At 42.6% G+C, this 27,953-nt stretch overlaps 1 protein-coding gene across 2 annotated transcripts in view; it reads left to right on the top strand.

Moving 5' to 3' along the window:
* The window catches only part of GALNT6 (polypeptide N-acetylgalactosaminyltransferase 6), a 123,956-nt gene that overhangs the window by 57,058 nt on the left and 38,945 nt on the right, over window positions 1-27,953 (top strand). Inside the window, exons 2-5 of one of the 2 annotated variants that reach the window (XM_075337133.1) lie at window positions 3,944-4,096; window positions 6,315-6,900; window positions 21,995-22,167; window positions 25,561-25,710. In XM_075337133.1, the coding sequence (XP_075193248.1) occupies window positions 6,416-6,900; window positions 21,995-22,167; window positions 25,561-25,710 (808 nt within the window). In that variant the 5' untranslated portion in view covers window positions 3,944-4,096; window positions 6,315-6,415. The remainder of the gene's footprint in view (window positions 1-3,943; window positions 4,097-6,314; window positions 6,901-21,994; window positions 22,168-25,560; window positions 25,711-27,953) is intronic. The other variant, XM_075337132.1, reaches the window with a different exon arrangement.

The following is a 27,953-nucleotide window of genomic DNA, read 5'->3' as shown; positions in this document are numbered from 1 at the left end:
TTAACTTCAACTCATCAGCCACATATTCAACTGACACCCACCAGGGCCACGGAGCCGGGCCCAGCCACCACTGACTACCACCGGACTAGTCCGGCCCGGCACCGGGTGTCCCCTAGCCCTGGGGTGGGCGAGTCATGAACACCAGCCTTCCTCTGGGTACAAGTTACCATCCACTGTTCTGAATGTCAGTTATGATTTGGCTGCTGTGAGGCTCCCTCTTGTGGCCAGGAATGATTTGGTTAGAGACCAGGTGTGTTGAGCTATGGGCGTTTCCATTGCTAACTCTCTGCCTATTTAAACCCTGGCCTGATAGCAGGCTATGCCAGATGTCAGTTGTTCTTTGTTCACCAGCCTGCGTCATCCTGCTCTAGACCACATCTACCTTGGATAAGTACTTTGCTCTTTTATTTGTTGCTTGGTTCTTTTTGCTCTTATATGAGTTTGTCATTTGCTGTGGTTGTTTTCAGTTTATTTGCATGCAGGGATCTTCCCTCTCAGTTGCTTAGCTGGGTGGCTCCCTGCAGCTATGTTTGGGTATCATCCCAGGTTCCTCTCGGGGCAGCTTGAGGCGTCTGATTGTCCAGGGGTGGATTCGGTGGTAAACAGAATGCAGCAGATTTGGGGGCAGGTAATGGATAAATTATTTCAATCCCAAGAGTCTGCCCAGCAGTTTGCCAACCAGCGTCGGACTGTTGGTCCCCAGTTTAAAGTGGGGGACATGGTGTGGTTGTCCTCTAAAAATATTCCTATGAGCATTCCATCTCCTAAATTTAAGCCCAGATTTATTGGACCTTTTATAAGATTTCGGAGATTATCAACCCTGTATCTTTCCCTTTGACTCTGCCTGTGTCATTTTTAAGATTCACAATGTCTTCCATAAGTCCTTGTTGAAGAGACATGTGGAGCCAACAGTTCCTGCAGCAGCGCCTCCTGACCCTGTTTTGGTCCAGGGGGATCTGGAGTATGAGGTTGAAAAAATTCTGGATTCCCGTCGCAGTAGGAGACAACTTCAATACCTTGTGAAATGGAAGGGTTATGGGCAGGAGGATAACTCTTGGGTTGTGGCTTCTGACATTCATGCGGACAGGTTGTTTTGCGCCTTCTATCATGCTCATCCTGAGCGACCCGGTGGCGTTGGTGAGGGTTCGGTGACTCCTCCTCAAGGGGGGGTACTGTTGTGAATGTCAGTTATGCTTTGGCTGCTGTGAGGCTGCCTCTTGTGGCCAGGAATCATCTGGTCAGAGACCAGGTGTGTTGAGCTATGGGCGTTTCCATTGCTAACTCTCTGCCTATTTAAACCCTGATCTGATAGCAGGCTATGCCGGATGTCAGTTGTTGTTTGTTCACCAGCCTGCGTCATCCTGCTCCAGACCACAGCTACGTCAGATAAGTGCTTGGTTCTTTATTTGTTGCTTGGTTCGTTTTGAGTTTGTCATTTGCTGTGGTTGTTTTCAGTTTATTTGCATGCAGGGATCTTCCCTCTCAGTTGCTTAGCTGGGTTGCTCCCTGCAGCTATGTTTGGAGTATTGCTCCTATAAGTCCATGTGTTTGTTGCTTCTTGAAATTGTAATGATTCCTGCTTTCTATTCATTGGTATGACAAGAGCACCTGGTATAGGACGGAGTTCAGATCTAGTGATCTGAGGGCTTTTTTGTACGATCAGGTATTTGGATTTTGCAGGGTTTTTCTCTGGCCACTATCGGCCCCTTTCCTATCCTGTCCTATTTAGTCAGTAGGGCGTCACCTTTTGCTAATCCTATAATCTATCTGTGTATTGGGTTTTCCTATATCACTGCAGTATTTGAATGTGGGGGGCTTGCTATTCTTTATCTATTTTCTGAGGCAGAGTTATTAATCTTTCCTTCCTTTAGGATAGCTAGTTCTCCGGCTGGGTTCGCGGCACACAGGATGTTGGTTCACCCCTCGGCTACTTCTAGTGTTGATGATTAGTAAGGGGATGGCGGCCAGATTAGTTGCCAATGCTCTTGTCACCTTGTCACCTTTTACCAATGATTTATGGCGGTCTTCCATGGTTCCGGATCATAACAATCCATTGAGAAAAGAGAACCAGTTATACAGCAACTTCTTATGTGGCCTACATTCTTTCCATGCCTAACCCCCTGGGGCCCTGGCTCTACTTGTGGAGGGCCCAACATCCAGGCTGCCATCAACATCAGCCCCAGCGGAGAGACTGTGCAGCGGCGGTTCTATCTCCATAACCACAACCCGCAAGTGGAGTCATGACATAAACTTTATTGACCATTTCCCTGTGTATAACCCCTTTCAAAGCGACCCCCATGGTCACGGAACCGGGCAACGGCCACCCAGTGACACATTCCAGTAGTACACTATCCGGGAGGACTGAGTACCCCATAACCCAGGGTGGAACATATGCAGCACGCGTGCGGTGATACGAAGGGCTCTGAATGTGATCTTTTTGGTTTGTGTATTTCGTTTGTTTTTTCGTTTGTGTATTGTGTGTTTTTTTTTTTTTTTTCGTTTGTGTATTGATGTTCTGGTCCTAGTAACACTAGTTTCCCAAATGTCCGCTTATTTTACACAACTGGGCCCAGTTCATGAAAACCAGTGTTGACACTGGTCTTGATGAGGGGTTATGCTGGAGTCATGTGCTGCTGATTCATGAAGAGGTGGTGTCAGATACTCCAGTCTGATAGTGGAGTGCGATTTCTGGCCTACAGAACGCTAGAGCTCTGGAGTCCCACAACAGCACGGCTCATTTTGTTGGCGTTGGGAGCAACTAGTGTGAAAACGCCAAAAATTGCAAAAGCTGGGTGTAACTCCAAGTTGTCTAAATTTTGCAAAATTTTTGAGATTTTACACCAGAATTCTGTTGTGAAACCCATGTTGAATCTGGTCCTATATAGAGATTAATGAATCCGAACAGAAAAGTTCAGTATTCATACTGAACACACTGTATTAAAAAAAATAAAAAAAAATATATCTAAATATAATAATAATAATCTATAATTTTATAGAATTAAATCCGGTGTTTGGGTGGTTTTCTTTTGCTGACCACCCGCGCGATCATCGGTGTACTCGGGTACTTTCGGTGGTCTACGCAGTGCGAACCGTTTTTAGTGTCTGGCTTTCACTCGGAGGAAAATCGGTGTTATGAGATGTAGTTTGTACTAAACAAATTTTTAAAAAAAATAAATAAACCCTGCTCTCCCTCCCCTGGAAGTGTTCTGTTTACGGCTGGCTGTATGGGGGCTGAGAGACTAACTGTTCAATGAGTCACTTCCAGTGAATTTTACGTCACGTTCGGGTTCCGAACTCTATCTAAATTCTGGCTAACCAAAATACCCCAAACCACCCCCCCCCTCAAACCCAAACCTCAATGGGTCTGCTCATCCCTTGTTTTATATCTTTAGACAAGTTACAAAACCTAAAAATGACTACTGACCACACATTTTTGATCATTGCCATCTAACCTGGTATCTGTATTAGCTTGGGCCATATTGAGTGAAGATGCACTGCTGAGAATCAGATGAGCCCAAAGCAGTACCTTTTTTAGTTTGAACATTATCCTGTGCTGATGAGAAGTGTTGTGAACATGTATTATGCTGTAAAGTGTTAGACCACAACCCCTTATTCATGAAGGTGGGTTAAAAACCTTTTCCTCCTTCCAGGCGGAGGCTGCTTCTCTGTATTTGGCAATGTGACCCCCACTGCCGATCAGGGTTTGTCTATGCATTGCCTACACCGGTCACGTGATGTCCCTCCCATCAGCAGGGGATACAGTGCTAAATACAGCGGAACGGCGTCAGTCTGGAAGCTGAGTATTCTATTTTTATTTGGGGGGGGGGGTTATACACATGTTTCCATTAATTATGTGTTGTCCTCACTGTATTGTATGTGAAAGTAGGTACATCTTGCATGTATCAAATTTTTTTTTTTAATTATATTTTTATTTTTTTTGAAGGACACCTGTCGCCTCCACTCTGTCCCTGTACAATTATTTCTACACAGATCATCATATATTATCTGTCATTTTAATTCTGCCTGTCACAATAGTAAGATGACCACTGAAAATCTTGCAGAATAGGATGTCGGCATGTATGACTCAGTGTCCTAGGTAAAAATAACTCAATTTCAACATTTAGTATAAATCGTAACGTGGAAAATGTAAATAATTTCTAATAATTGTTTAAAGGGAATCTTTTCAGCCGGTTTTTGTTAAATAATCTGAGGACAGCATGATTGTAGGGGTTAAAACACTGAATTCAGCAATGTGTCACGTTATCAGTACATATGAACGAACAAGATGTTTGATGTTCGGGCTTTTATTCATAAACAGAGCTTGGTAACTTTATTTATGAACTTCACTTGCACGAGCATCGCTGTGCTCTGGTAAATTCGGTGCTCAACCCAGTACCTCGTCCAATGTTTTGAAAGGTTCGCACTGGGGGTAACAACTGCATGATTGGATGTAGTGTGCACCAAAAAAAAAAATGGAAAAACCTCGCCCCAGAAGTGATCTGTTTTATGGCTGGCTGCATGTGGGTAGAGACCCGAACTGCCCAATTAGTGACCTCCATTGGGGTTCGGGTCCCAAACTGAACTTAGTTTAAAGTTTGGCTGAACCCACCAAACTGAACTTCCATGGGTCCACTCAATTTTATCAGGATAGTGCTCTTGTTTACTTAATTCCTGGTGATAAAACATTCATTTTAACAGTGCCCGGACTACCGCTCATGGGCCTGCTAGACCGACCACAGCAGCTCACTATCAATAGACAATGTACAAAGCTGTGGTGTAGGCAGGATTGACTTTCAACTATGCTCCATCTAAAAACTGATTCTCTTTACCATAAAAATACATGTAAACAAAAAGTAATTTTTCTTTTTAAGGAATAGTATAACATTTTCTAAGAAATTGCCCCCTAAATTACCAGAAAGAATGTTCATAAGAGATGTTTGGTTCAGAGTAGTTACCCGGTGTATATCATTTTTACAGTGGTATTGTAAACCCCAGCTACTCGGGCTTTGTTGAGCCATTTCCACCTGCTAGAGCCTTGATCTGCAGGTCGCCCGTAAGGGTATGTGGCTTCAGCTCTCCTGGGAGGATCTTCTTATTTAATAGCACTGTAATGGTTTGAAAATGATCAGCTGACAGAGAGGGAACTTTTTTTAATGGGATATTTTAGAAATCTTTTTGTATAAAAATATAAATACTATAAATACAGAAACAAGAAGTAGTGTCAATGGGGAAGTGCTCTTCTGACTACAGTTGAGATTCCCGAAACTGGATCTTCTGATGATTCTGCAGAAGAACCCCTGAATTTTTTTTTTTTTTCTACTCAAGGGGAACTCTTAATAATTACTAATTGAAAAAAAATCCTGTTTTGTCAAACGCATTGCCAAAAATCTGCAAATGGGTTGACGTAGATTTTGGCTGTTATGTAGACCTACATGGGCGCTTTGGTAACATCACAAGTATGGATACCCGTGATGTGGGTTGTAAGCTGCATATTTAGCCAAAATATGGACCATTATCATATATTTTATACATACGTTTCCGCTTTTTATTGCACTTTTTTTTTTTTTTTTTTTTTTTTTTGCAGGATGTAGCCAGGTCCTTTTTTTATTGTTGGTTGGGAGTATTGGGCTGCACTTATATAGTGCTGGGAAGCGTGCCTGATCTAATAGTATGGGCGTCCTTAAAAGGCTGTAAGCCACACACTGTGCATCTCATGTACCTGTGTGTCTGGTGCCTTAAGCCACTGATGGACATCTCTGCTGGTGGTTTTCCTCTGAGAACACTAAGTAATTACCAGTTGAAAGACTCGATTGTTCCCCCCCCCCCCCCCCCCCCCCCCCGTCAATCAGTTGACTGATTCCCCCATGCACATTAGATATGTCGATATCTGTAGGTGCGGCCGACTTTAGTCTAATGTGTATGAAATACTTAATTTGCAGTTGTGTGGCTGTCACATACCCTTCATTTCAATGGCGAATACAATATGTCTTTCTTAAAACTTGGCAATAATTTAGACTCTGAATGTGAATAAGTCACATGTTCTACAAAAGTGACTTTTTTTTTTTTTTTTTTTTTTTTTTTTTTTTTTTTTCCTTTTTCATTTCATCCGAACGTCCAATGAGGATTAGGCAACGAAAGTTGTTCTGTAGTCCTTGGCTTAAAAGTTACAAGTTGTTGTCCTGCTGTTTCTTAGGCCTGACCTGGCTGGGAAACACTAAGAACCATACTAATAATTAGACATATTTGGCTTTAGCTAAACAATTTAAGTAATGAAGTTGATTAAGTGGTAACATTAGACTATTTTTGTTTCCTAGGCTCCTGTATAAACTCTCTTTATTAATGGAATAACCAAAGAATCTTGTCACTTGACGAAGAAACTCCCACCTGGATTAAGAGTATTAAAAAATTCTCCAAAATGAGGTTGATGCGGAGACACAATGGGCCCCTGAAACTTGCTATGGTGGGTGTTGTGTTTGTGATATTCGTATTCATTATGCACAAAGACGTTGGCGATAGCAATAAGGATGAGCCCTGGTTAAAGAACATTGTTGAAAGGAAAGATCAGATGCTTGATATGATGATGGGAGCAGTGAACAATATAAGGGACTCCATGCCAAAACTGCAGATCAATGCCCCAGTGCAGCAGGAAGAACCAGAAGAGAAAGTCAAGTCATGTCTACCTGGCTATTACACTCCAGCTGAGCTCAAGTGCTTTATGGAGAGACCACCAGAGGATCCTACCGGCCCTGGTGCTGATGGAAAAGGCTTTAAAAAGGAGAAGTGGACAGCTGAAGAAACCAAGCAAAAAGAGGATGGTTTCACCAAACATTGCTTTAATGCCTATGCAAGCGAAAAAATCTCGCTCCACAGAACTCTGGGACCTGACACTCGACCTCCAGAGTGAGTATTATGTAGCTGGTTACTAAAAAGAAAATTTCTAAAGGCTTGGTTCCACTTGGCATAAATGCTGTTTTCGTTGTGTTTTTCGTTGTGTTTTTCGTTGTGTTTTTCGTTGTTTTTGTTTTGTGTTGTGGTTGTGTTTTTGTGTTGTGTTTTTAGTATTCACACAGCCTTAAATAGAAAATAGATTTTCTATTATCTCTTTAGATAAAATTGATCAAAAATACAGTAATTGTTATGACAGCCACATGGTTTCAAGGTTTGAAAGTGCGAATTACATTATTACAATTTTTACAGTAATTAACGGCATTGTCTAGGCAAAAAGAAAAGTTCTCCAGGGATTTAGAGCTGTAAAAAAAAAAAAAAAATAAAGTGATGATACTTTCCTACCGGCACCCATGTGGGTTCAGTGCTAGCTGCTCAATGCTCTGCCGTGGCATCGAAAGGGTGAGACGTCACTATTCTGCCAGCAACTTTTTAACTGATTATGCCAATACACACTGGTATTAAATCAAATGATTCACAGATATAGATATATCACTAATCCAAATATAAATGGACAGGGCATTATGAAACAAATATAGAAAACAAGCTAACAAAAGATAGCCACATTTTAATAGTAAAAGAGATACATTTTATTAAAAATTAAATCAGTATTAAGCAAGGGGGAAAATAGTGAGAAAATAACAAATATTGGCCCGCCACCGCAGAAAATACTTAAAGGTACACAATTGTAACAGCCACCCAGCACTGATGTTAAATATTTTTTTCAATGTGCAGCAAAAAAATATAATAGATGAAGATAAAGCACTAGTACAAGATTTACAAAATGTGCAACATAATGGAGCAAATGTGCTCAGCAGTGCTTCGTGATTGTAATAATTGTATACCAGTAAGTATTTTCTGAGGTGCCAGGTTAATATTTATTTTCTTACTATATTTTTTTCCCTTTCTTAATATTTTTTTTTTTCTTTTCTTTCAACAAAATGTATGTTTCTTACTATTAACCCCTTCACCCCCTGGCTGATTTTTCATATTTTTTTTGTTTGTTTTTATTTTTCCATCAATCTTGCCATATGAGCACTTTTTTATTTTTTTTTTTTTTTTTTTTGCTTGATGAGCTGTACTTTTTTAAATGAAACCATAAGTTTTACCATATAGTGTACTGGAAAACTGCAAAAAATTCCAAGTGTGGAAAAATTTGCAAAAAAAAAGTGCGATTGCATGGTTGTTTTTGGGTTATTTTATTCACCGTCTTCACTGTATGGTAAAACTGATGTGTCAGTGTGATTCCTCAGGTCGGTACAAGGTCGTAGACACCAAACATGTATAGGTTTACTTTTATGTAAGGGGTAAAAAAAAAAAAATTCTCAAATTTGTCCAAAAAATATTGGCACGCTTTCTGCTCCATTTTCCGCAACCTGTAGCGTTCTAATATTTCAGGATCTATGGCTCGGTAATGGCTTACTTTTTTGTGTCTCAAGCTGATGGTTTTTAATGGAACCATTTTTGTGAAGATGCTATGTTTTGATCGCCTGTTATTGCATTTTGTGCAAAATTAGCAGCGACATAAAAACGCAATTTTGCCGTTTTTTTTGTAAAATTTTTTTTTTTTTTTTTTTTAAGCTACTCAGTTTACCGATCAGATTAGCTGATTTTATATTTTGATCGGGCATTTCTGAACCTGGCAATATCAAATGCCTATACATTTTTTAATTTTTTTAACCCTTTTTATTTTTTAATGGGGGAATTACCGTATGTGAACTTTTTTTTTAATTTTTTTGTTTTTTTTTCTAGTCCCCTTAATGGACTATAAGGATAGGATCAGCAGTCTGATCGCTCATTCATTTCTGTTGATCACAGCTACACAGCTCTGATCACCAGAAATACTCACCCCTTGTTACTGGCAGCACTCGAACGAGTGAAACAGGAAGTGAGTCATGATAGCTACAGGAGTCATCACATGACCCTGTGCTACCATGACAACTATCGGCTCACAGTGATGATATCACTGCGCCGCCGATTGGGCCGGGTAAGTGAAGATTTACTGCAGTGGGGATTTAAATCACGATGTCCCATTTTGACATCGCGATTTTAAGGGTTAACAGGAGTGGGTGGATCGCGGATCCACTCGTGCCTACGAGGCACATATGTCAGCTGTTCTAATCAGCTGACATGTGCGCGGATCACCAGCAGTTGCTTGCAGCAGCCGCCGTTGATTACAACTATATAGGTTAAGATGCACTGTTACGGCCCCCGGTCGTTAAGGGGTTGAAATGGTTTTTCTATTCTACCAGCTGCAGGACCACTTTATCAGCGCGTCATTATATGTTTTTCTGACAATGCACTGCTCAAGTCACTTAACCTCTGCAGTCAGTCATAGGCCACAGCAGTCATGTTTCTGGTGGAAAGGTATAGTTTCTTCATGATTTAGCATGGACTAAGGATTGGCCTCCCCTAGAATCCAGGTGAGTGCCAGTAGGTATCACTTTAACGTTTACAGCTCCAAGCCTCGGGAAATTTTACTTTTTGACCCAGACAGTCCCTTTTAACAGGAATCTGTCACCAGTTTGTTACCACCTAGTTTGAGAGCAGTATAACGTAGGGACAGATCTTGATGCCAGCAATGTGTTACTGACTGGGCTGCTTAGTTTTAGTTTTGATAATCTACTGCTAACAGACAGTGATTTTATCATTCGAGGACTACTTGGCGTGCTGCTAGGTAGTCCAGCATATTCATGAGCTCTGTATAACTGCTAGATCTGCAGCAGAGAAAAACATTGGGTTTATCAAAATGACAGCAAACTGCTCAGTAAGTGACACCGCTAGAATCAGGGTCTCTGTCTCTACATTATGCTGCTCTCAGATGGGGGAGCAAAAACCTAGTGATAGATTCCCTTTAAAAATGACCTATAATTTAGGCTGCGCCCTCCTCTACATCTGATGCTTTGTTATAATCGCAAACATAGTAAATCAATTACTAAACCTGATGAACTTTTTATAAGTTAGTGGAAACCACAATGACAGATGTATACAGATCATTGTATAAGTTGAGTGTGACAGTTGCAAACACCTGATCTCATTCTTCCTCCCTCACCGCACTTACTCATTACGCATAAAGCCAAAGTGAGGATGGGGGAAGGGGTCAATATGGAGGTGTTTGGGCATTTCACTGGCCTACAATAAATATTCAAGGTATGTCTTTTACTCAAACAAATGGGCCCCTATCAAACAAATTATGATTACATATCCCATCCTAACTACTGGACTGTTCACATGAACTGAAGGTATGATAAGGGTATATGATGATGGGGTTCATTTGGGAGGGTGATCCAACCTGGAAAGGTAATGTGAAATGCACTGTTTTACGCTTGTGAAATTTAAAGGTTGGCATTACAGTGGCAAAATACAGTTAAGTCCAGAAATATCTGGACAGACAAAAATTTTGGCATTTTTAGGTGTTAAAGCATTTTCAAGATACAATTTTATATAATCTATATGGGCTTAAAGTGCAGACTCTCAGCTTTAATTTCAAAGGTATTCATATCGTAATTGGTGTAAGGGTTTAGGAATTATAGCTTTTTAAAAAGTAGCTGCCTCTTTTTCAAGGGACCAAAAGTAATTACACAATTATGACAACAGGTCTTTAAAAGGCCATTCCCTCATTATCAATTAAGCTGGTAAAAGGTCTGGAGCTCATTCCAGGAGTGGCGTTTGCACTTGGAAACTGTTGCTGTGAACTCACATGTGGTCAAAGGAGCTCTCAATGGAAGAGAAACAGACAATTAGGCTGGAAAAAAAAAAAAAAAGAAATCCATGCGAGAGAGAGAGAGAGCAGAAATGTTAGGAGTGGCCAAGTTAACAGTTTGGTACATTCTGCAAAAAAAAAAAAAAAAAAAAGCCCACTGGTGAGCTTGGGAATTCCAAAATTCCTTGATGCCCACAGAAGACAACAGTGGTGTATGATCGCAGAATCCTTTCCATGGTGAAGAAAACCCCTTCACAACATCCAAGAAGTGAAGGGAAGAACACTATCTAGGAAGTAGGTGTTTCATTATCTAGGTGTACCATAAAGAGAGAACTTCATGAGCAGTGATGGGCGAACCCGAACTGTAAAGTTCGGGGTCCGTACCGAACACATAGTGATCATGCACACGGTCCCGAACACGAGTTTTCCTGGGAAACTCGTGTTGCAGTTTGGGTCCAGGGGCTGTAAAAAAAAACCATTCTGATTTATACTTACCGATCTCATGTGTCCTGCAGTCTCTGGATCCGATCATTAACTTCCGGTGGTATTCACTGCACAGCTCGTCACTCAGCAGTCTTCGGTTGTTTTCGCCCGTGTTCGCGGTGACGTCCGGGTTCACCCGAGTCCATGAGCCATCGACTCAATTGAACTTTGACTTTCACTGTGTGAGTCTCGCATCGGCACGGCACGCACACTCCTTACAGGGGTGGTCAGCTGCATGTATTTCCATTCAGTTGAGGCACTCCTCTCAGGAAAGTGTGCGGTTTGCTGGGTGATACCGATGTGAGTGAGACTTTTTTTTTTTTTTTTTTTTTTTTTTTTTTTGTTCGTTCACTAGAAATTCATGGTGGTCATGTCTAATTTGGCATGACCCGGTGAATTACGGGCTTAGTACCAGCTGAGAATACAAAGCTAGTATTAACCCCTTTTTATTACCCAGCATGCCACCGCCATCAGGGCCAATGGACGAGTAGGGTAAAGCACGTGGAAATGACGCTAAGAAACAATGCGCCATTTCCAGGGGTGGCTGCGGTTTTTAGTGTGGGGGGGCCCAGAACATTTGAGCCTTACCACACTGAGAAACCCAGCCCTCAGCTGCCTTGTTTTACTTGACTGGCGATCAAAATATGGCGGGAGCACACGCATTTTTCTTTTTTTTTTTTTTTTTAAATAAAAAATTGAATGGGCTTTCCTATATTTTGATTGCTAGCCAAAGTAAAGCCAGGACGATGGGGGTGGCAGCCCGTAGCCATCCACTTTATCTGCGCTAAGAAGCAAAAGTACCATAGAGCGCTACATAACGTGTTTTTTTTTATATTATTTATTTTTTACACTACTAATATGTGTGAGGGACCCAACAGCCAATCTCAGATGCAGTCACGCAGAATGGGCGTCTGTGATTGGCTGTTAAAGTAACCTGGAATCTGCCCATATATTCTAGATGCTAGAATGTATGGGTTGCTTTCAAGTTGCTCCAGCATCCAATCACCGATGCCCACTCTTGTGACCGCGTCTGTGATTGTCTATTATTTTAATAGTAACATTAAAAGAACAACACAGAGAAAAAAATATTTTATTCAAAATAAAACAGAGGCCATTTAGTACTCCATCTTTGTTACCCAAAAAACCCCTCATACGTAGTCCAAAGGCGTGCTAAATCTGTGAGAGGACAAAAACACAGGTCTGCTCACACACTCAGCTGAGAGCTGTCAGACTTCAGCTAAGTGCACAGCTGAGGCCGGGCAGCTGTGCCCCCTGGTAACCTCGACTGATGTCACTGCAACACTGCTGTCAAGTGAGCACTTGTCAGCAGTGAGAGCGCTGACGTCAGAGTTTGGGTTACATGAGGGCACAGCTGATGTCACCACAAGATGTCACGGATGGTCCTGTATCCCACGAGGTAACAACAACATTCACACCAGACTGGTTACATGGTTTGACGTCATGGACGGTCCAGTAGTCATTGGAGGTTACCCGGTGGCACAGCTGACCGGCTTCAGCTGTACACTCAGCTGACGTCTGACAGATTTCAGCTCAGCTGAGTCTGTCTATGTAAGCAGACCTGTTTGTCTCCTCGTACAGATGTAGTAGAGCTGAAGATTCTCGCCTGCCTTTTGACTACGTTGAAGGTTTTTTTTTTAGGTAATAAAGATGGAGTTTTAAAAGTCTTCTGTTGTATTTCTAATAAAATATTATTTTTTTCTGTGTTGTATTAATTTTATTAATAACATAACAGACAATCACAGAGTGGGCATCTGTGATTGGATGCTGGAGTAACCTGACACCAGCCTATACATTCTAGCATCTAGAATGTATGGGCAGATTTCAGGTTACTCCAACAGCCAATCATACATGCCTATTCTGCATGACAGCATCTGAGATTTGCTGTTGGGTCCCTCACACACATAGTAGTGTAAAAATAAAGAAATAAATAATTTAAAAAAAAAAAAAAAATGACGTAGCGCTCCGCGGTACTTTTAATTCTCAACGCAGATAAAGCTGCCTGCCAACCGCATCGGCCTGGCATTACCTTGGCTGGCAATCCAAATACAGGGAAGCCCATTTAATTTTATTTATTTATTTATTTTAAATTATTTGAAAAATAATTAAAAAAAAAAAATGCGTTGACTCCCGCCGTATTTGATCGCCAGTCATGTAAAACCAGACGCTGGGGGCTGGGACTCTCAGGGTGGTAAGGCCAAAGCGTTCTGGGAACTCCACACTAAAAATCGCAGCCACCCCTGGAAATGGTGCATTGTTTCTTCGCGTCCTTTCCAGGCGCTTTACCCAGCTCGTCCAGCATCTCTGATGGCGGTGGCACGCTGGGTAATAAAGGGGTTAATACCAGGTCTGTATTCTCAGCTGTTAAAAAGCCTGAAATTTATGGTGTCACGCCAAATTAGACATGGCCACCAGGAATTTCTAGTAAACAGTAAAAAAAAAAAAACCCACAACACATAGAATTTTTTTTTTTATTAGAAATAAAGTTAAAGAAATGTTTAGAGACTTCATCTTTATTATATTAAAAAAATCCTTAGTCCGATGTAGTCCACAGGGACAGCAATGCCAGCTCTGCTTCATCACTCTGTACAGACAAGCGTCTCTACAGAGCGAAAAGCAGGCTGACCCTGACAGTGACAAAGTTCAATCGAGTCCATTGCTAAGCCATGGACTCAGTTGAATCTGGACGTAATTGTGAACACGGCCGAAAAAAGCCGAAGTCTGCCGAGTGACAAGCAGTGCATTGAATAGCTCCGGAAGTTAATGATCGGACCTGGAAGCAGAAGCGGCCAGGAGATAGCGGGTCTGCAGGATGCGTTGCGGGACCGGTAAATATAATGACAATGTTTATTATTAACTATATATTCTTAATTTTAGAGCCCCCCCCCCTCCGCTCCCCCGTCTCATCCCATAACTGTAAAGTCCAAGCTCAGGGTTTGGACGCAAGTTCGTGTTATCTCCGATCCCGAACATGGACTTGACAAAACGTTCGAACATCGGAGGGGGTTCGCCCATCACTATTCATGAGCGCATAGCCTTAAAAATGGGCCAGATTATACTTTACCAAAAAACTTCTTAAGAAGCCAGAATTCTTTAGATGAATGAAACTAAGATCAACATATACCAGAATAATAGGAAGAATAAAGTATGCAGAAGGCTTGGAACAGCTCATGATCCAAAGCACACTACTTCCGCTGTAACACATGGTAGAGGCAGTGTGATGGCCGGGCATGCATGGCTTCCAATGGATTTGGGTCACTAGTGTTTTATTGTGATCTGACTGAAGACAGAAGTAGCCAGATTAATTCTCAAGTGTACAGGGTGATACTTTTTGCTCCGATTCAACCAAATGCAGTATAGTTGATTGTCCATCTGTACTGTGAAGTGCTGTCCATTGACCTCAAACGCACTGTAAATACAACTTGGAACTTTACGGCAGAAATAGAATATTTTGCAATGGCCAAGTCAATCAGACCTCAATCCCATCGAGCTCAATTTCACATGCTTTAGACATAACGTAAAGCAGACCCATAAACAGGCATCAACTGAAATCGGCTGCAATAAAGGCCGGGTAATTACTAAGTAGCAAACGCAGCGTTTGGTGTCATCCATGGCTTCCAGACTTCAGCTAGTCTTTGCCTGAAAAGGATTCTCTACAAAGTGTTAAAATGAACATTTTATTTTCGCTATGTCAAAGTATATTTGTCCAATTTCTTTTGCGCCCTTGAAATGAGGAGGCTTTGTAGAAAAAAATGTTACAATTTCTAAACGTTTCACAGGATATTTTTGTTAAACGCTAATGGGGTTCTCCATTACTTGGAGAACCCTTGTTCGCCCCCATAAAAATAAATAAGCCTATACTCTCCTCTGGTGCCAGCGCGGTTCCAGCGATGACTGACTGAAACTGCGTTCCCGAGGCCCACGTGACATTGGTTGCAGGGCTAAAGGGCCCGTTACACGCTATGATATATCTAACGATATGTTATCGGGGTCACTTCGTTAGTGACGCACATCCGGCATCGTTTGACATATCGTAGCGTGTGACTGCTATGAGCGACTGTGATCGAGCAAAAATACTCACCTTATCGTTGCTCGTTGACACGTTGCTCTTTTTCAAAAAATCTAACGGCCTTCTGCGTGCCGGTTGTTCATTGTTCCCGAGACACCACACATCGCTCCGTGTGACACCTCGGGAACGATGAACTGCAGCTTACCTGCGTTCTCCGGCAATGCGGAAGGAAGGTGGTGGGCGGGATGTTACGTCCCGCTCATCTCCGCCCCTCTGCTTCTATTGGGCGGCCGCTGAGTAATGTCTCTGTGACGCCGAACATCCCTCCCCCTTCAGTAAGAGGATGTTCTCCGCCTACAGCGACATCGTTTAAAAGGCAAGTATGTGTGACGGGGGTTACCGACTTTGTGCGCCACGGGCAACAAATTGCCCATGTTGCACAAATGATGGGGGTGGGTACGATCACAAATGCGATCGCACGATAAATCGCCGCTTGTAAAGCGGCCTTAACATGTCATAACAATCAGTGCCAGCTTCTTTTTCCCCACTTGAAGTTTGAGCAGAAAGTTAGTGCAGCGCTCACATCCTGTTCAAATGTCTGAAGGCAGGGAGAAGGAATTGGCACCGATTGGTCATGGGCCACGCAATCATAACAATGTCACATAGGCCCCGGTAACATGGATTCAAACAAGGCTGGCATCGAAGGTAAGTATAGGCTTATTTATTTTTAAAAGGGGCCAACAAGGGCAATGAGTAAGGATTGTCCAAGTAGGGGACAACCACTTTCTGTCTGAAAGTCCACTTCTTTTGCATCTCAGTTGTTTCATTTTAAATAAAAAAAAATAAAAAAGCAGCATGCAGATCCCAAATCACAAAGATTGTCACTGTCCAAATCTTTCTGGACCTAACTGTATGTCTGTATATTACATGAGTGTCACTGCCACGATGCTGCTCCCTGTGCTTATGGTTTTATTGAACCAAGGACTCTCTAGGGGATCTGCTCCATTGTGTTTGGGACTTTGTACTTTCACATGATTGTGTTTAATACCATATAAGTGTAGCAGCTTATTAAATTCTGATCTACAGAAACTTTAACCACAGACACATTCTTGCTCAAATTGCACAATACAATGGAATTATCCACTTTTAAGCAAGTATTTTCTTTTGCCTTGTTAGTAAACCTGTCAAATAGCTTCTTCATTTTTAAATTTCCGTTCCTGCATTAAGCCCTTTATGACCTAGGATGTACCGATACATCCTAGGTCGCCTTCCTCCGCATTTTTCCTCACACATTTCTGCTGATCTTTTCAGCAGACATGTGTGGGTGGATCGGAGAGCCACACATGCCTGTTAACTAGTTGGATCATGCTATCAAACTCTGACAGCATGAACTAAAGCGCTCCAACAGGCATCGCACTGTTATCCTCTGCCATTGGTGGCTCCATGATGCGATCAGGGGGTGCCATGACAGTGTGGGGTCAGATTATGACCCCTGTCGCTGTCATGACTCACTTCCTGTAAATGCCGGCAGAGCGCCAGCATTCACAGGAGATAAGCATTTCTGCTGATCAGAGCAGACTTCTTTTTTTTTACCATTGAAAACAAAACAAAAAAAAACCCCACATTTTAGAAATGCCCGATCTATCAAGTTATAAAATAAAAAAAACTGATTTGTTTAAAGGATGTATCAAGGAAAATAAGAACTCCAGAATTACGTTTTTTGTTGCCGCAACATTACATTAAAATGCAATAACTGAGCCCCAGATACCAAAAAATGAGAACACTAAGTCTCGGAAAATGGTAACTAAAGTAAAACTATAAATGTTTTGTATCTACAGCCTTGTAATGACCTGGGGAATCATATTGTCTGGTCAGTTTTACCATGTAGTGAACATGGTAAATAAAATTGCAAAAAAGTGCAATTGTAAGGTGTTTTTTTTGTTTTTTTGTTTTTTTTTAATCTCACCGCACTTGGTATTTTTTTTCCCCCCATTTTCTAGTACAATATGGGGCAGAATGAATGGTGTCATTCAAAAGTACAACTCATCCCACAAAAAAATCAAGCCCTCATATCGATATATTGAGGGAAAAATAAAAAAAAGTGGTGGATCTTGGAAAGATGGGAGTAAAAAACGAAAAAAAAAAAAAAATGGATAATTGCCAGGTGGTAAAGGGGTTAAGAATGCATTTTATTTTTTTCTTCCACTTTTATGATCATAAAATGTGACTATATTCCATTTTGTTATTCTACAAGTAAGGAGTAAGGCACAGATATTAACTTAAAGCTTCCTGTACAAATCTGTAACTGTGCTCCTCAGCTGCGTCTTTTATAATATTGACTATAAAGACATTTGCGCCTGGTTGCGACTGCCAGCTTTGCCACGTTTTACGCCACTATCAGTATTTTACCTCCAATATTTGTAAGCCTAAACAAGGAGTGGGGCAATCAGAGGAAAAGTATAATAGAAACACGGGCACCACTGATGCATTTTTCACCCCCTCCTGGTTTTGGCTACAAATACTGAGGCAAAATATTGAACGTGTGAATGTGGCCTAAATTATGGTTCCTCACTTCATCACGGGTCAATTTGGGTTACCTGCTGTTAAACAAAGATCCTATTGATTGAACTGTCCAGGTGTAAGGTGACACTTGGAACAGACTATTGAAGGCAATGAGGATTATAGGACTCATCAGTAAAATTGTGTTGTAAGTTAAAGCAATGACACAAGTTATGCGCAGTAACAATTACAGCTATCACATTACATATGCCTAGGCAGAAAAGAATTTATTTTTCTAAAACGCTTTTTTTTTTTTTTTTTTTTTTTTTTTTTTTTACGTGGTTAGGGACCCAAAATTCCATGGCTGTAACCTAAAACTATATCAACTTTTATTTCAATAGCAGGTTAATCATGGCCAGGGGTGTAAGGCCAGTTTCTTTGTAGTGTTTGATGGTTTTTGACACTGCACTTGGACACTTTCAAAGTTTTCCCAATTTTTCGGACTGACGACCTTCATTTCTTAAAGTAATGACGGTCACTCGTTTTTCTTTACTTAGCTGCTTTTTTCTTGCCATAATACAAATTCTAACAGTCTATTCGGTAGGACTATCAGCTGTGTATCCACCAGACTTCTGCACAACACAACTGATGGTCCCAACCCCATTTATAAGGCAAGAATTCCCACTTATTAAACCTGACAGGGCACACCTGAGAAATGAAAACCATTTCCGGTGACTACCTCTTGAAGCTCATCAAGAGAATGCCAAGAGTGTGCAAAGCAGTAATCAAAGCAAAAGGTGGCTACTTTGAAGAACCTAGAATATAAGACATTATATATATATATATATATATATATTTCAGTTGTTTCACACTTTTTTGTTAAGTATTTCATTCCACATGTGTTAATTCAAAGTTTTGATGCCTTCAATGTGAATCTACAATTATCAGAGTCATGAAAATAAAGAAAACTCTTTGAAGGAGAAGGTGTGTCCAAACTTTTGGTCTGTACTGTACACAGCATACTGCATTTTTATTTATTTATTTATTTATTTTATTTCTCATCAGCCTAATTACAGCTCGGGAAAAACTCGCAGATGAACACTGCCTCATTGAATAACATTGGTGCAAGTGCAATATATATATATATATATATATATATAATATAATATTATTTTTTTTTTTTCCCATTGCACCCATCATATTTATACACAGATGTGAGTGACGCCTAGCAGTTATAATTTCGCCACCGCTTGTGATAGAAATTGTGTATCGGGACTAACATGGGGTTTATGCAATGATTTGTTAGGGATTGCAGTTGATTGGGAACTGTTCACACTAAGCAAAAGCATCTGATGCACTGTTAGCATGGACAAACCATGCACCTTCCCACTTACTTTCCAGCTATCTCCACCCTTCTCTGGCTCCTGTAAAGCTGGAACTGTCAATCCCGGACATAGCTGGATTATTATTATTAATTATTATAGCGCCATTTATTCCATGGCGCTTTACAAGTGAAAGGGGGTATACGTACAACAATCATTAACAGTACAAAACAGACTGGTATAGAAGGAGAGAGGACCCTGCCCGCGAGGGCTCACCGTCTACAGGGAATGGGTGATGGTACAATAGGTGAGCACAGAGCTGGTTGCGCAGTGGTCTACTGGACTGAGGGCTATTGTAGGTTGTAGGCTTGTTGGAAGAGGTGGGTCTTGAGGTTCCTCTTGGATGGTAAAGATGTAGGTGGGAAGCTCCACGGTTTGGCCATGGCAGAGATGCACCCAGCGCCTGGGCTTGGACACTCGCTATGTGCTGTAGACATCCTTTTAAATACAGAAGATCTAAAAATTACTTTTAACTTTCAGATGATTTTAGAATTCGACCGATGATGAACAATGATGGATATAGGTGACCACAGAACGGGATATGCTCCTGCCTTTTGTACATCTACATGCTTTTATGTTTTCTACCATCCTATTGAGTGAGACTGAAATATTATACCAGATACAGTTTAGGGACAAGAATAGCGCTGGTTCTGAGGAAAACTAAATCCTCATACAAATTATTTAAACCGGTTATACTGTATATCAATAGTGTTTCTGCAGTCTCCAATGTTTGCTCTTTTGTAACTGCTACTATGATTACGATTGATGTTGTACCAGTACATGTCTCTGAGCGCCATTTAAAAAACAAATACATGAAATGGTATTCGCTGTTATCTGCCACTGTTATTCAACATCAGTTCAGTATTTTAATTCATTATCCTTTTTGATACCCTGATATGAATGCAGACAATGCTTTGTTTATTTGGTTACTTAAAAGGGTATTCTAGCTGCAAGCCTTAGTTACCTATATGCTGGATAAGTGATGACTGCTAGATCGGTGTGGGGCTGACATCTGGGACCGCGCTGATCTTATAGATGGGTAGAACTGGGAAAAAATTGTATAAGGGAATATAAAATTCTGTTAACTATCCATTTAGAGGAAAACAATCCACCTATGGTATACTTCTCCCACCTCCCATCCTAAACCACCCAAAAAATCTATCATTAGAGATTAAATGTATTATCAATTCACTGAAGGATCAGATTACAGCTTCCCTTGGAAGTCTATTGAGAGGGAAATGGTGATGTAGTAGCTACTAGAGTGAGAAAAAGAGCTACAGATGCAGCAGATGTTTGTTCTAGTAAGTGTTTTGTTTCACCCCAGTGCTACATGCTTTTCATGCTTATGGTGATCTTTTACAATGAGGACATGATCTCCTCTCTCTATGCCGTCTTTAGAAGAACTCGTAGCAAGTTTTTTCTCTACCCACTGGCTCAGGGAAGACTTGTAGCAGTTTTTCGCTACGCACTACCTCAGGGAAGGCTCATAGTAACTTTTCTCCACCCACTAGCTCATGGACAACCTATAGTTGCTTTTCTCCACCCACTAGTTCAGGGAAGACTCATAGCAGTTTTTCTCTACCCACTAGCTCAGGGACGAGCCATAGCAGATGTTCTCCACCCACTATCTCAGGAAAGACTCATAGCAGTTTTTTTTTCCACCAACTACCTTAGAGAAGACTCATAGCAGCTTTTCTCCACCCACTAGCTCAGAGACAACCTATAGTAGCTTTTCTCCACCCACTAGTTCAGGGCTGACCCATAGCAGCTTTTTCTTCACCCACTAGCTCAGTGATGACTCATAGCAGCTTTTCTCTACCCACTAGCTCAGGGACAACTCTTAGCAGTTTTTTTTTCCACCCACTAGCTCAGAGAAGACCCAAGTCAAGTTTTTTTTTTCCCTCTCTCTCTCCTATGCAGCTAAATCAACAACTTTTTTTTCTTCGCACTGAATTCTGATACTCTGTAACTTCCACAAAATATGACATTCAGCAGCTACATGTTCACTCCATTTTAGCTTTAATAGCATCCGTGGTATATTAAAGTGATCACTTGTGAATTGGGACTAGGTTAACTTCAGTGGGAAACTGCAGTTTGGAGCAAGCACCGTACCACTTTCAGCATCTTGTGAATCGCATTCAGTCACTCCCTGTAGAACACACTGACTGCCGTGTTTGGAATATAAAACAGGATTGCATTGACTATAGCCTGACATCACAATTTTCTGTAAATGCACTTGGTGAGCTAGCCACCGGGTATTCTTTTGGATCTTATAACTGCACTTTTACATGCTACAGTGGGTCATCAGGCTTCATTTAACAATTGCTGTATCTGTGGGAGCTTATTCACCAGTAGCTGAAAGATTTGGGAAAGCTCATATTCCACAGCGGGTGTCTGTCCTTGCTTTGGCAGGTGTGTCTGTGACAATGGAGGCAAAAAGTAAGATCCCTGCCGGCGCAAGAATGCTTTTCAATAAAGCAAATGAGAGAATAAAGGGTCTAAACCAATTTAAATTGACGTGGGGAAGTCACCCCTTCTTTAACAATTTCCCTTTTGGAAAACTGGAAGAAAAAATCTCAAAACTGTAACGGCTGTCTCCATGGCTGGTCAGCAAGCGGAATAAAAGGAGCATCATTGTTCCTGTTGAAGGCAGCAGGAAAACCTGAGCTCTCATGTGGAACATTTCCCTTGTTTGAAGTTGGGATTGAGGTATGTGGCCTGTAAAAGAATCATTCACCCTGGTGTTGAAAAGCTAAGAACCAGTCTGTGCATTGTGGCCGCCCCACCGGGGACAGTACAACCCCTTCATTGGGATTTTTTCCTATGTTTCGTGAGCTGTGAGCAGTGTCCTATGTTAACGATACAGTCATGAGATGGTTACCAGCTAGATCAGCTTGTTTCGTAAAAATACTTTGTTTTGGTAACTTCACATTTTTAACCTTTTTTGTATTTTAGGTGTATTGAACAGAAATTCAAGCGCTGTCCTCCACTTCCAACTACCAGTGTAATTATAGTATTTCATAATGAGGCCTGGTCGACGCTCCTCCGTACAGTGTACAGTGTGCTGCACTCTTCGCCTGCCATTCTTTTGAAAGAGGTCATCCTAGTAGATGATGCTAGTACAGATGGTAAGTGAAGTCACTACTGTCAACTCTGATTAGTCACCATGTGCGAAGGGTAATGCCAGGACCATCTTCTGTAAATTCAATGAAATTAGTACTTTCAATACTGTTTGCACTTTTTTTTTATTGGAACCCTCCATGGACATTAATGTAAGCGGCTATTAAAGATGATAAAATCTTTTAAAATTTGTATTCAGGTTTTGCTATTTTTTCCAAACAATTTTTGATTTTTCTGTAGAAATTACAAAATAAGATGCAGTCCACATAGTCCTTTGACAAGCAAGAACACCAATTTCGGGAAGGGAGGGGGGGGGTGCAGTTGTCAAAGCTATTAAGCTGTCTTGCATTTTAGTACAGTATATAATGGAAAAAAATGTCGTGTCATTCAAATTCAGCAGGACAGATGCCAGTTACACCATATCACTGATCAATCACATGGAGTCAATCACTGCTGCTGGCACCTCCCCCTATCTCTCACGGTCCATTGCATCTCTGTATTATTCAGAGACTCCTATGCTCATCTTTTTCATTGCTGCAGTAATTTTTTCTGTATTGCTCATCTGTGAGTTCTGATTTATTCTCTCTGTCCAAAATCGACCTAAAAAAACTGCTGCATTCACTGCTTGAGCTTTTATACAGGCTATGATAATCACTCTTGATTGGCTGCTCCATATACCACGTGATGTGATGGCTGCAAGGAAGGTATTATGGGAAGGTTCGCTACTGAGGTTATGTCAGACTTCTGTGGCTTATACAATCTTCTGCAGTGTGTAAACTGGTGGTGAGCATGAGGCATGACTTTCTGAGCCCCAGCATGTCAATTGAATCTAGATCAAGAGGTAATTATTCCCCTCTGCCCTGGTCAGACCCCACCTGGAATACTGTGTACAGTTCTGGGCGCCCAGATTCAAGAAAGACATCGATATATTGGAGCAAGTCCAGACAAGAGCAACCAAGATGGTAGAAGGTCTGCAAACCATGTCCTATAAAGACCGGCTAAAAGAACTAGGGATGTTTAGTTTGAAAAAGAGAAGGCTGAGAGGAGACTTAATAGCGGTCTACAAATGTCTGAAAGGTAGTCACAGTGCAGAGGGAACTACCCTGTTCTCATTAGCACAGGTACAAGAAGCAATGGGATGAAACTAAAAGGGAGGAGATTCAGATTAGACATTAGGAAAAACTTTGACAATGAGGGCAGTCAGGGAGTGGAACAGGCTACCACAGGATGTGGTGAGCTCTTCCTCAATGGAAATCTTCAAGCGGAAACTGGATAAACATATAGCTGGGATGATATAGGAAAGCCTGCAGTCGTAGGGGGTTGGCCTCGATGGCCCTTGAGGTCTCTTCCAACGCTACCATTCTATGATTCTATGAACTTAGTCTTGCGGAAATTCTAGTGTTCTGGGCTAGAGAACACTGTGAAAACACGCTCCACCCATAATCCTGATTATGGGCAAGGATGCTGCATTCTCCCACACAGGACACTCGCATCTCCGCAAGAGAAAATGCACTGTGCCTACAATCCTGATCGTGGGCACGGACCCTGCGTTCTCCTGTGGAGATCACTAGTGACGTGGAGTCTCCTGATCACGTGTGCATATACACTGTGCAATGTGCAGTGTTAAGGCCCCGTCACACTAAGCAACATCGCTAGCAACATCGCTGCTAACGAACAACTTTTGTGACGTTGCTAGCGATGTTGCTGTGTGTGACATCCAGCAACAACCTGGCCCCTGCTGTGAGGTCGTTGGTTGTTGCTGAATGTCCTGGGCCATTTTTTAGTTGTTGCTGTCCCGCTGTGAAGCACAGATCGCTGTGTGTGACAGCAAGACAGCAACAACTAAATGTGCAGGCAGCAGGAGCCGGCTTCTGCGGAGGCTGGTAACCAATGTAAACATCGGGTAACCAAGAAGCCCTGTCCTTGGTTACCCGATATTTACCTTTTGTTACCAGCCTCCGCCGCTCTCACTGTTAGTGACGGCTCCTGCTCTGTGCACATGTAGCTGCAGGACACATCGGGTTAATTAACCCGATGTGTGCTGTAGCTAGGAAACCAGGGAGCCAGCGCTAAGCATTGTGCGCTGCTCCCTGCTCTGTGCACATGTAGCTGCAGCACACATCGGGTAATTAACCCGATGTGTGCTGTACTAGGAGAGCAGGGAGCCAGCGCTAAGCGGTGTGCGCTGCTCCCTGCTCTGTGCACATGTAGCTGCAGCACACATCGGATAATTAACCCGATGTGTACTGTACTAGGAGAGCAGGGAGCCAGCGCTCAGTGTGCGCTGCTCCCTGCTCTCTGCACGTGTAGCTGCGTGAGCTGGTAACCAAGGTAAATATCGGGTTGGTTACCCGATATTTACCTTAGTTACCAAGCACAGCATCTTCCACGCGGCGCTGGGGGCTGGTCACTGGTTGCTGGTGAGCTCACCAGCAACTCGTGTAGCAACGCTCCAGCGATCCCTGCCAGGTCAGGTTGCTGGTGGGATCGCTAGAGCGTTGCAGTGTGACATCTCACCAGCAACCTCCTAGCAACTTACCAGCGATCCCTATCGTTGTTGGGATCGCTGGTAAGTTGCTTAGTGTGACTGGACCTTTAGAAAACCGCTGACCAGCAACATGTTCTACATGAGGTTCATATCCCTTCGATGATCAGTAATGGGCTGTTCTGAGCGCATAAGCTGCCATTGTCCTCGGCAGTACAGGTCCTGTTTACTTGTGCTGTCGAAAATGATGATCTTTTAGGCAAACCAAAAGATCATTTCACCTGATGAAAAAGTGCTTTGTTCATGAAGTTCCTTATTGCTGCTAGTTTAGTAACATTTTATCTTGGGGAAGTCTGTGAATGATATATGGCTATCTCACATTTGTAATGAAGTGAGTAGGTCTGCCAGGGCCTCTCTGACAAGCCGGGTTTATCTAGCAGCCAGTGTACCTGAGATGATTAAAGGTATCTTGTTTCCAGAATTAGTTGGTCACAAAAGACTTAATTTTCTAATTTTACTTCTCCATAGAACATAATGAACAGAAAGTAGTTTCTTTTTCCAGATGGATTCAAGTTTATACAGTACTTAAATTTGTAAACTATGGTAATGGCAAGATGGTACTGAAGGCAATTTTCATGCTTTTATATTGTGCAGTGGGATGTGGAAATGACATAATATTGAGAATTAACTTATATTCTTGAATTGAAAACTGGTTGAAAAACCCTGTAGCTTTTGGAAAACTGTAGATAGGGTGCAATATTGTCAAACACACGGTACACACAAATGAATTGGAATATTCTACATATGGTTGTAAAATATATATCTTTTTTTCTAGAGTTCACTTGGACCTAATATGATTAGTTCATAGTACGATTACGAGACCTGTGTATTAACCTATTTGACTTTCTCTCTACAGATTATCTAAAGGAGGAGTTGGATGTCTATGTAAAGTCCCTACAGATTGTAAAAGTTGTGCGACAGGCGGAGAGGAAAGGCTTGATAACGGCACGGTTGCTGGGTGCCAGTGTTGCCACTGGTGAGGTGCTGACCTTCCTGGATGCCCATTGTAAGTTAACTTGCATCTGCTACTTTCATTGTCAGACTATAGGTGTTCAGCCAAGAATTGTTTGTCTGCCGACATACATATTAACTGATCTGTAAACCTCAAGATAAGGTATTTTCTTCACTTTTCATCAGAAATACTTCTTTGTGAACTCTATTACAAAAAGTTTGCAGCAGTTGTGTTTTTTTTTTTCTTTATTATTTATAACCCTTGAGGCAGAAAGAATCATTTAGTGTTGGCGTATGGCACCAGCTCAGCACCGGAGTCCACTACACAGAAGGCAAGTGCCAGCTGTGTTAAGGGGGCTTTACACGCTATGATATCGTTAATGAATTATTGTCGGGGTCACGTTGTTTGTGACGCACATACGGCGTCATTAACGATATCGCAGCTTGTGACACGTATGTGCGACCTTAAGCGACCGCAAAAGTGGTGAAAATCGTTCACCATGGAGATGTCGTCCTAAAACAAAAAATCGTTAATGGTTTATTATCAATGTTATTCGTCGCTCCTGCGGCAGCACACATCGCTGTGTGTGACATCACAGGAGCGCGGAACGTCTCCCTACCTGCGTCCACCGGCAATGCGGAAGGAAGGAGGTGGGCGGGATGTTACGTCCCGCTCATCTCCGCCCCTCCGCTTTGATTGGCCGGCCGCTTAGTGACGTCGTGGTGACGTCACTGTGACGCCGAACGCACCTTCCCCTTGAGGGAGGGATTGTTCTGTGACCAGGTAAGTGCGTATGACGCTGCCGTAGCGATTAATATTCGCTGCAGCAGCGATCACACGATATCGCATGCACAACGGGGGCGGGTGCTTTCGCGCTCGACATCGCTAGCAATTGTAGCGTGTAAAGCCAGCTTTAGGCCAGGTTCCCATAATTAGGATTAGCAGCGGTTTGGAGACAATGCATTTCCACTGCGTTGTACAGTACAAACACAGTGGAAGGGATTTCTAGAAATCCCATGTTCACTGTGCTTTTATTGTACGTAGCGTAAACTCACCTGCAGCGTGGCAATCCGAGCCGCCGCATGTCCACAGCATGTCAATTTATGCTTGTAGAGGCACAAGTGTTCTAAGCGGGTAGAACTTAGTTGATATCCACAACCCCCAGAACCCTGTTCATGGGCACAGACCGCTGCGTTTTCAAGCGGAGAACATCTACATCTTCTCAGGAGGTATTTCTGTAATGCTCGCAAGAGTGTACTCACTGGACCAAAGTGGGGACTTGGTCTTACCCTTTAGTAGTTAAGCACCTCCTAAGTGCCTACCGCGAAGCTGATGCCAGGTACCACTCCCAAGGCGGTGACCGGGACTATGGCAGCAGACAGACTTGTGGCGCCCCAGGACCTGGTCGCCACAGCAGCATTGCCCCTCCAAAGGGTTAATGCTGAGCCTGGAGGTAATTGGGAGGTCTATTGGCCAGTAAGTTTAACATCCAACGCAGTTCTCCCTCAGGCCAGCAGGGGGAGCTCTGAACCTGAAGTTCCAGGGAGCATTCCTTAAGTCTGGCCTGAGGGAGGAGTTAGTGGTGAGTCTGTAGAGAGAAGTCATAGCAAGCAGACGCAGAGTTGTGCTGTCCTGTGGAACTGGGGCCTAGAGCTGGAGCAGCTTGGCCCAGTGGAGCAGGAGGAGCAGAGAGGCACAGAAGAGACTCGGACATCGGAGTCTGTGGCCACCAGGGCCTAAAATACTCCCTGGTAGCCGAATCCGAAGGGCAGGAGAGCTGCAAGCACCTGGCCCATAAACAGCCCAAAGGTACAGCTGCATCATCAGGGCCCGGTGTGGACTCCAGCAGAGAGGGCCTGTGCAGCCTACCACAGAGGGAAAGGGACGTACCACTGGTCCCAGCAGCAAGAGGGCCATTGCTAAATTCAGAGAGCAGGGTCCTATCACAGTAAGGAAAAGAACAGGAGTAGGCCTCATACTCATCTGGCCAAAACGACATCTCAGTTACTTCGAGGCTGGCCGGAGCCCTCTACCACCTGTAACGGTCTCCCAGGACTAACCGTTTGTGAAGTCAAAGAGGAGAAGGTAAAGAGACTGTTGTTTGTGCCTGTTTCTTTCATTGCCTGTCGGCCCTGCACTGTGTTATCCACACAACACCATAGACTCTCACGAGCACCAACAGTGTCCCCGGGGCACCGCTCCACCTGTGGGGAGCAGTACCACCATTGCTGCCATATCACCCCGGAGGCCTTACACAGCAGCGGTGGCTTAATAGCCGCATACCACAGGTGGCGTCA

Source organism: Anomaloglossus baeobatrachus, chromosome 2, assembly GCF_048569485.1.
Source record: "Anomaloglossus baeobatrachus isolate aAnoBae1 chromosome 2, aAnoBae1.hap1, whole genome shotgun sequence".
Classification (NCBI taxonomy): domain Eukaryota; kingdom Metazoa; phylum Chordata; class Amphibia; order Anura; family Aromobatidae; genus Anomaloglossus; species Anomaloglossus baeobatrachus.
Note: the sequence above shows the minus strand (reverse complement) of the source record. Positions and strands in the feature narration are given on the sequence as shown.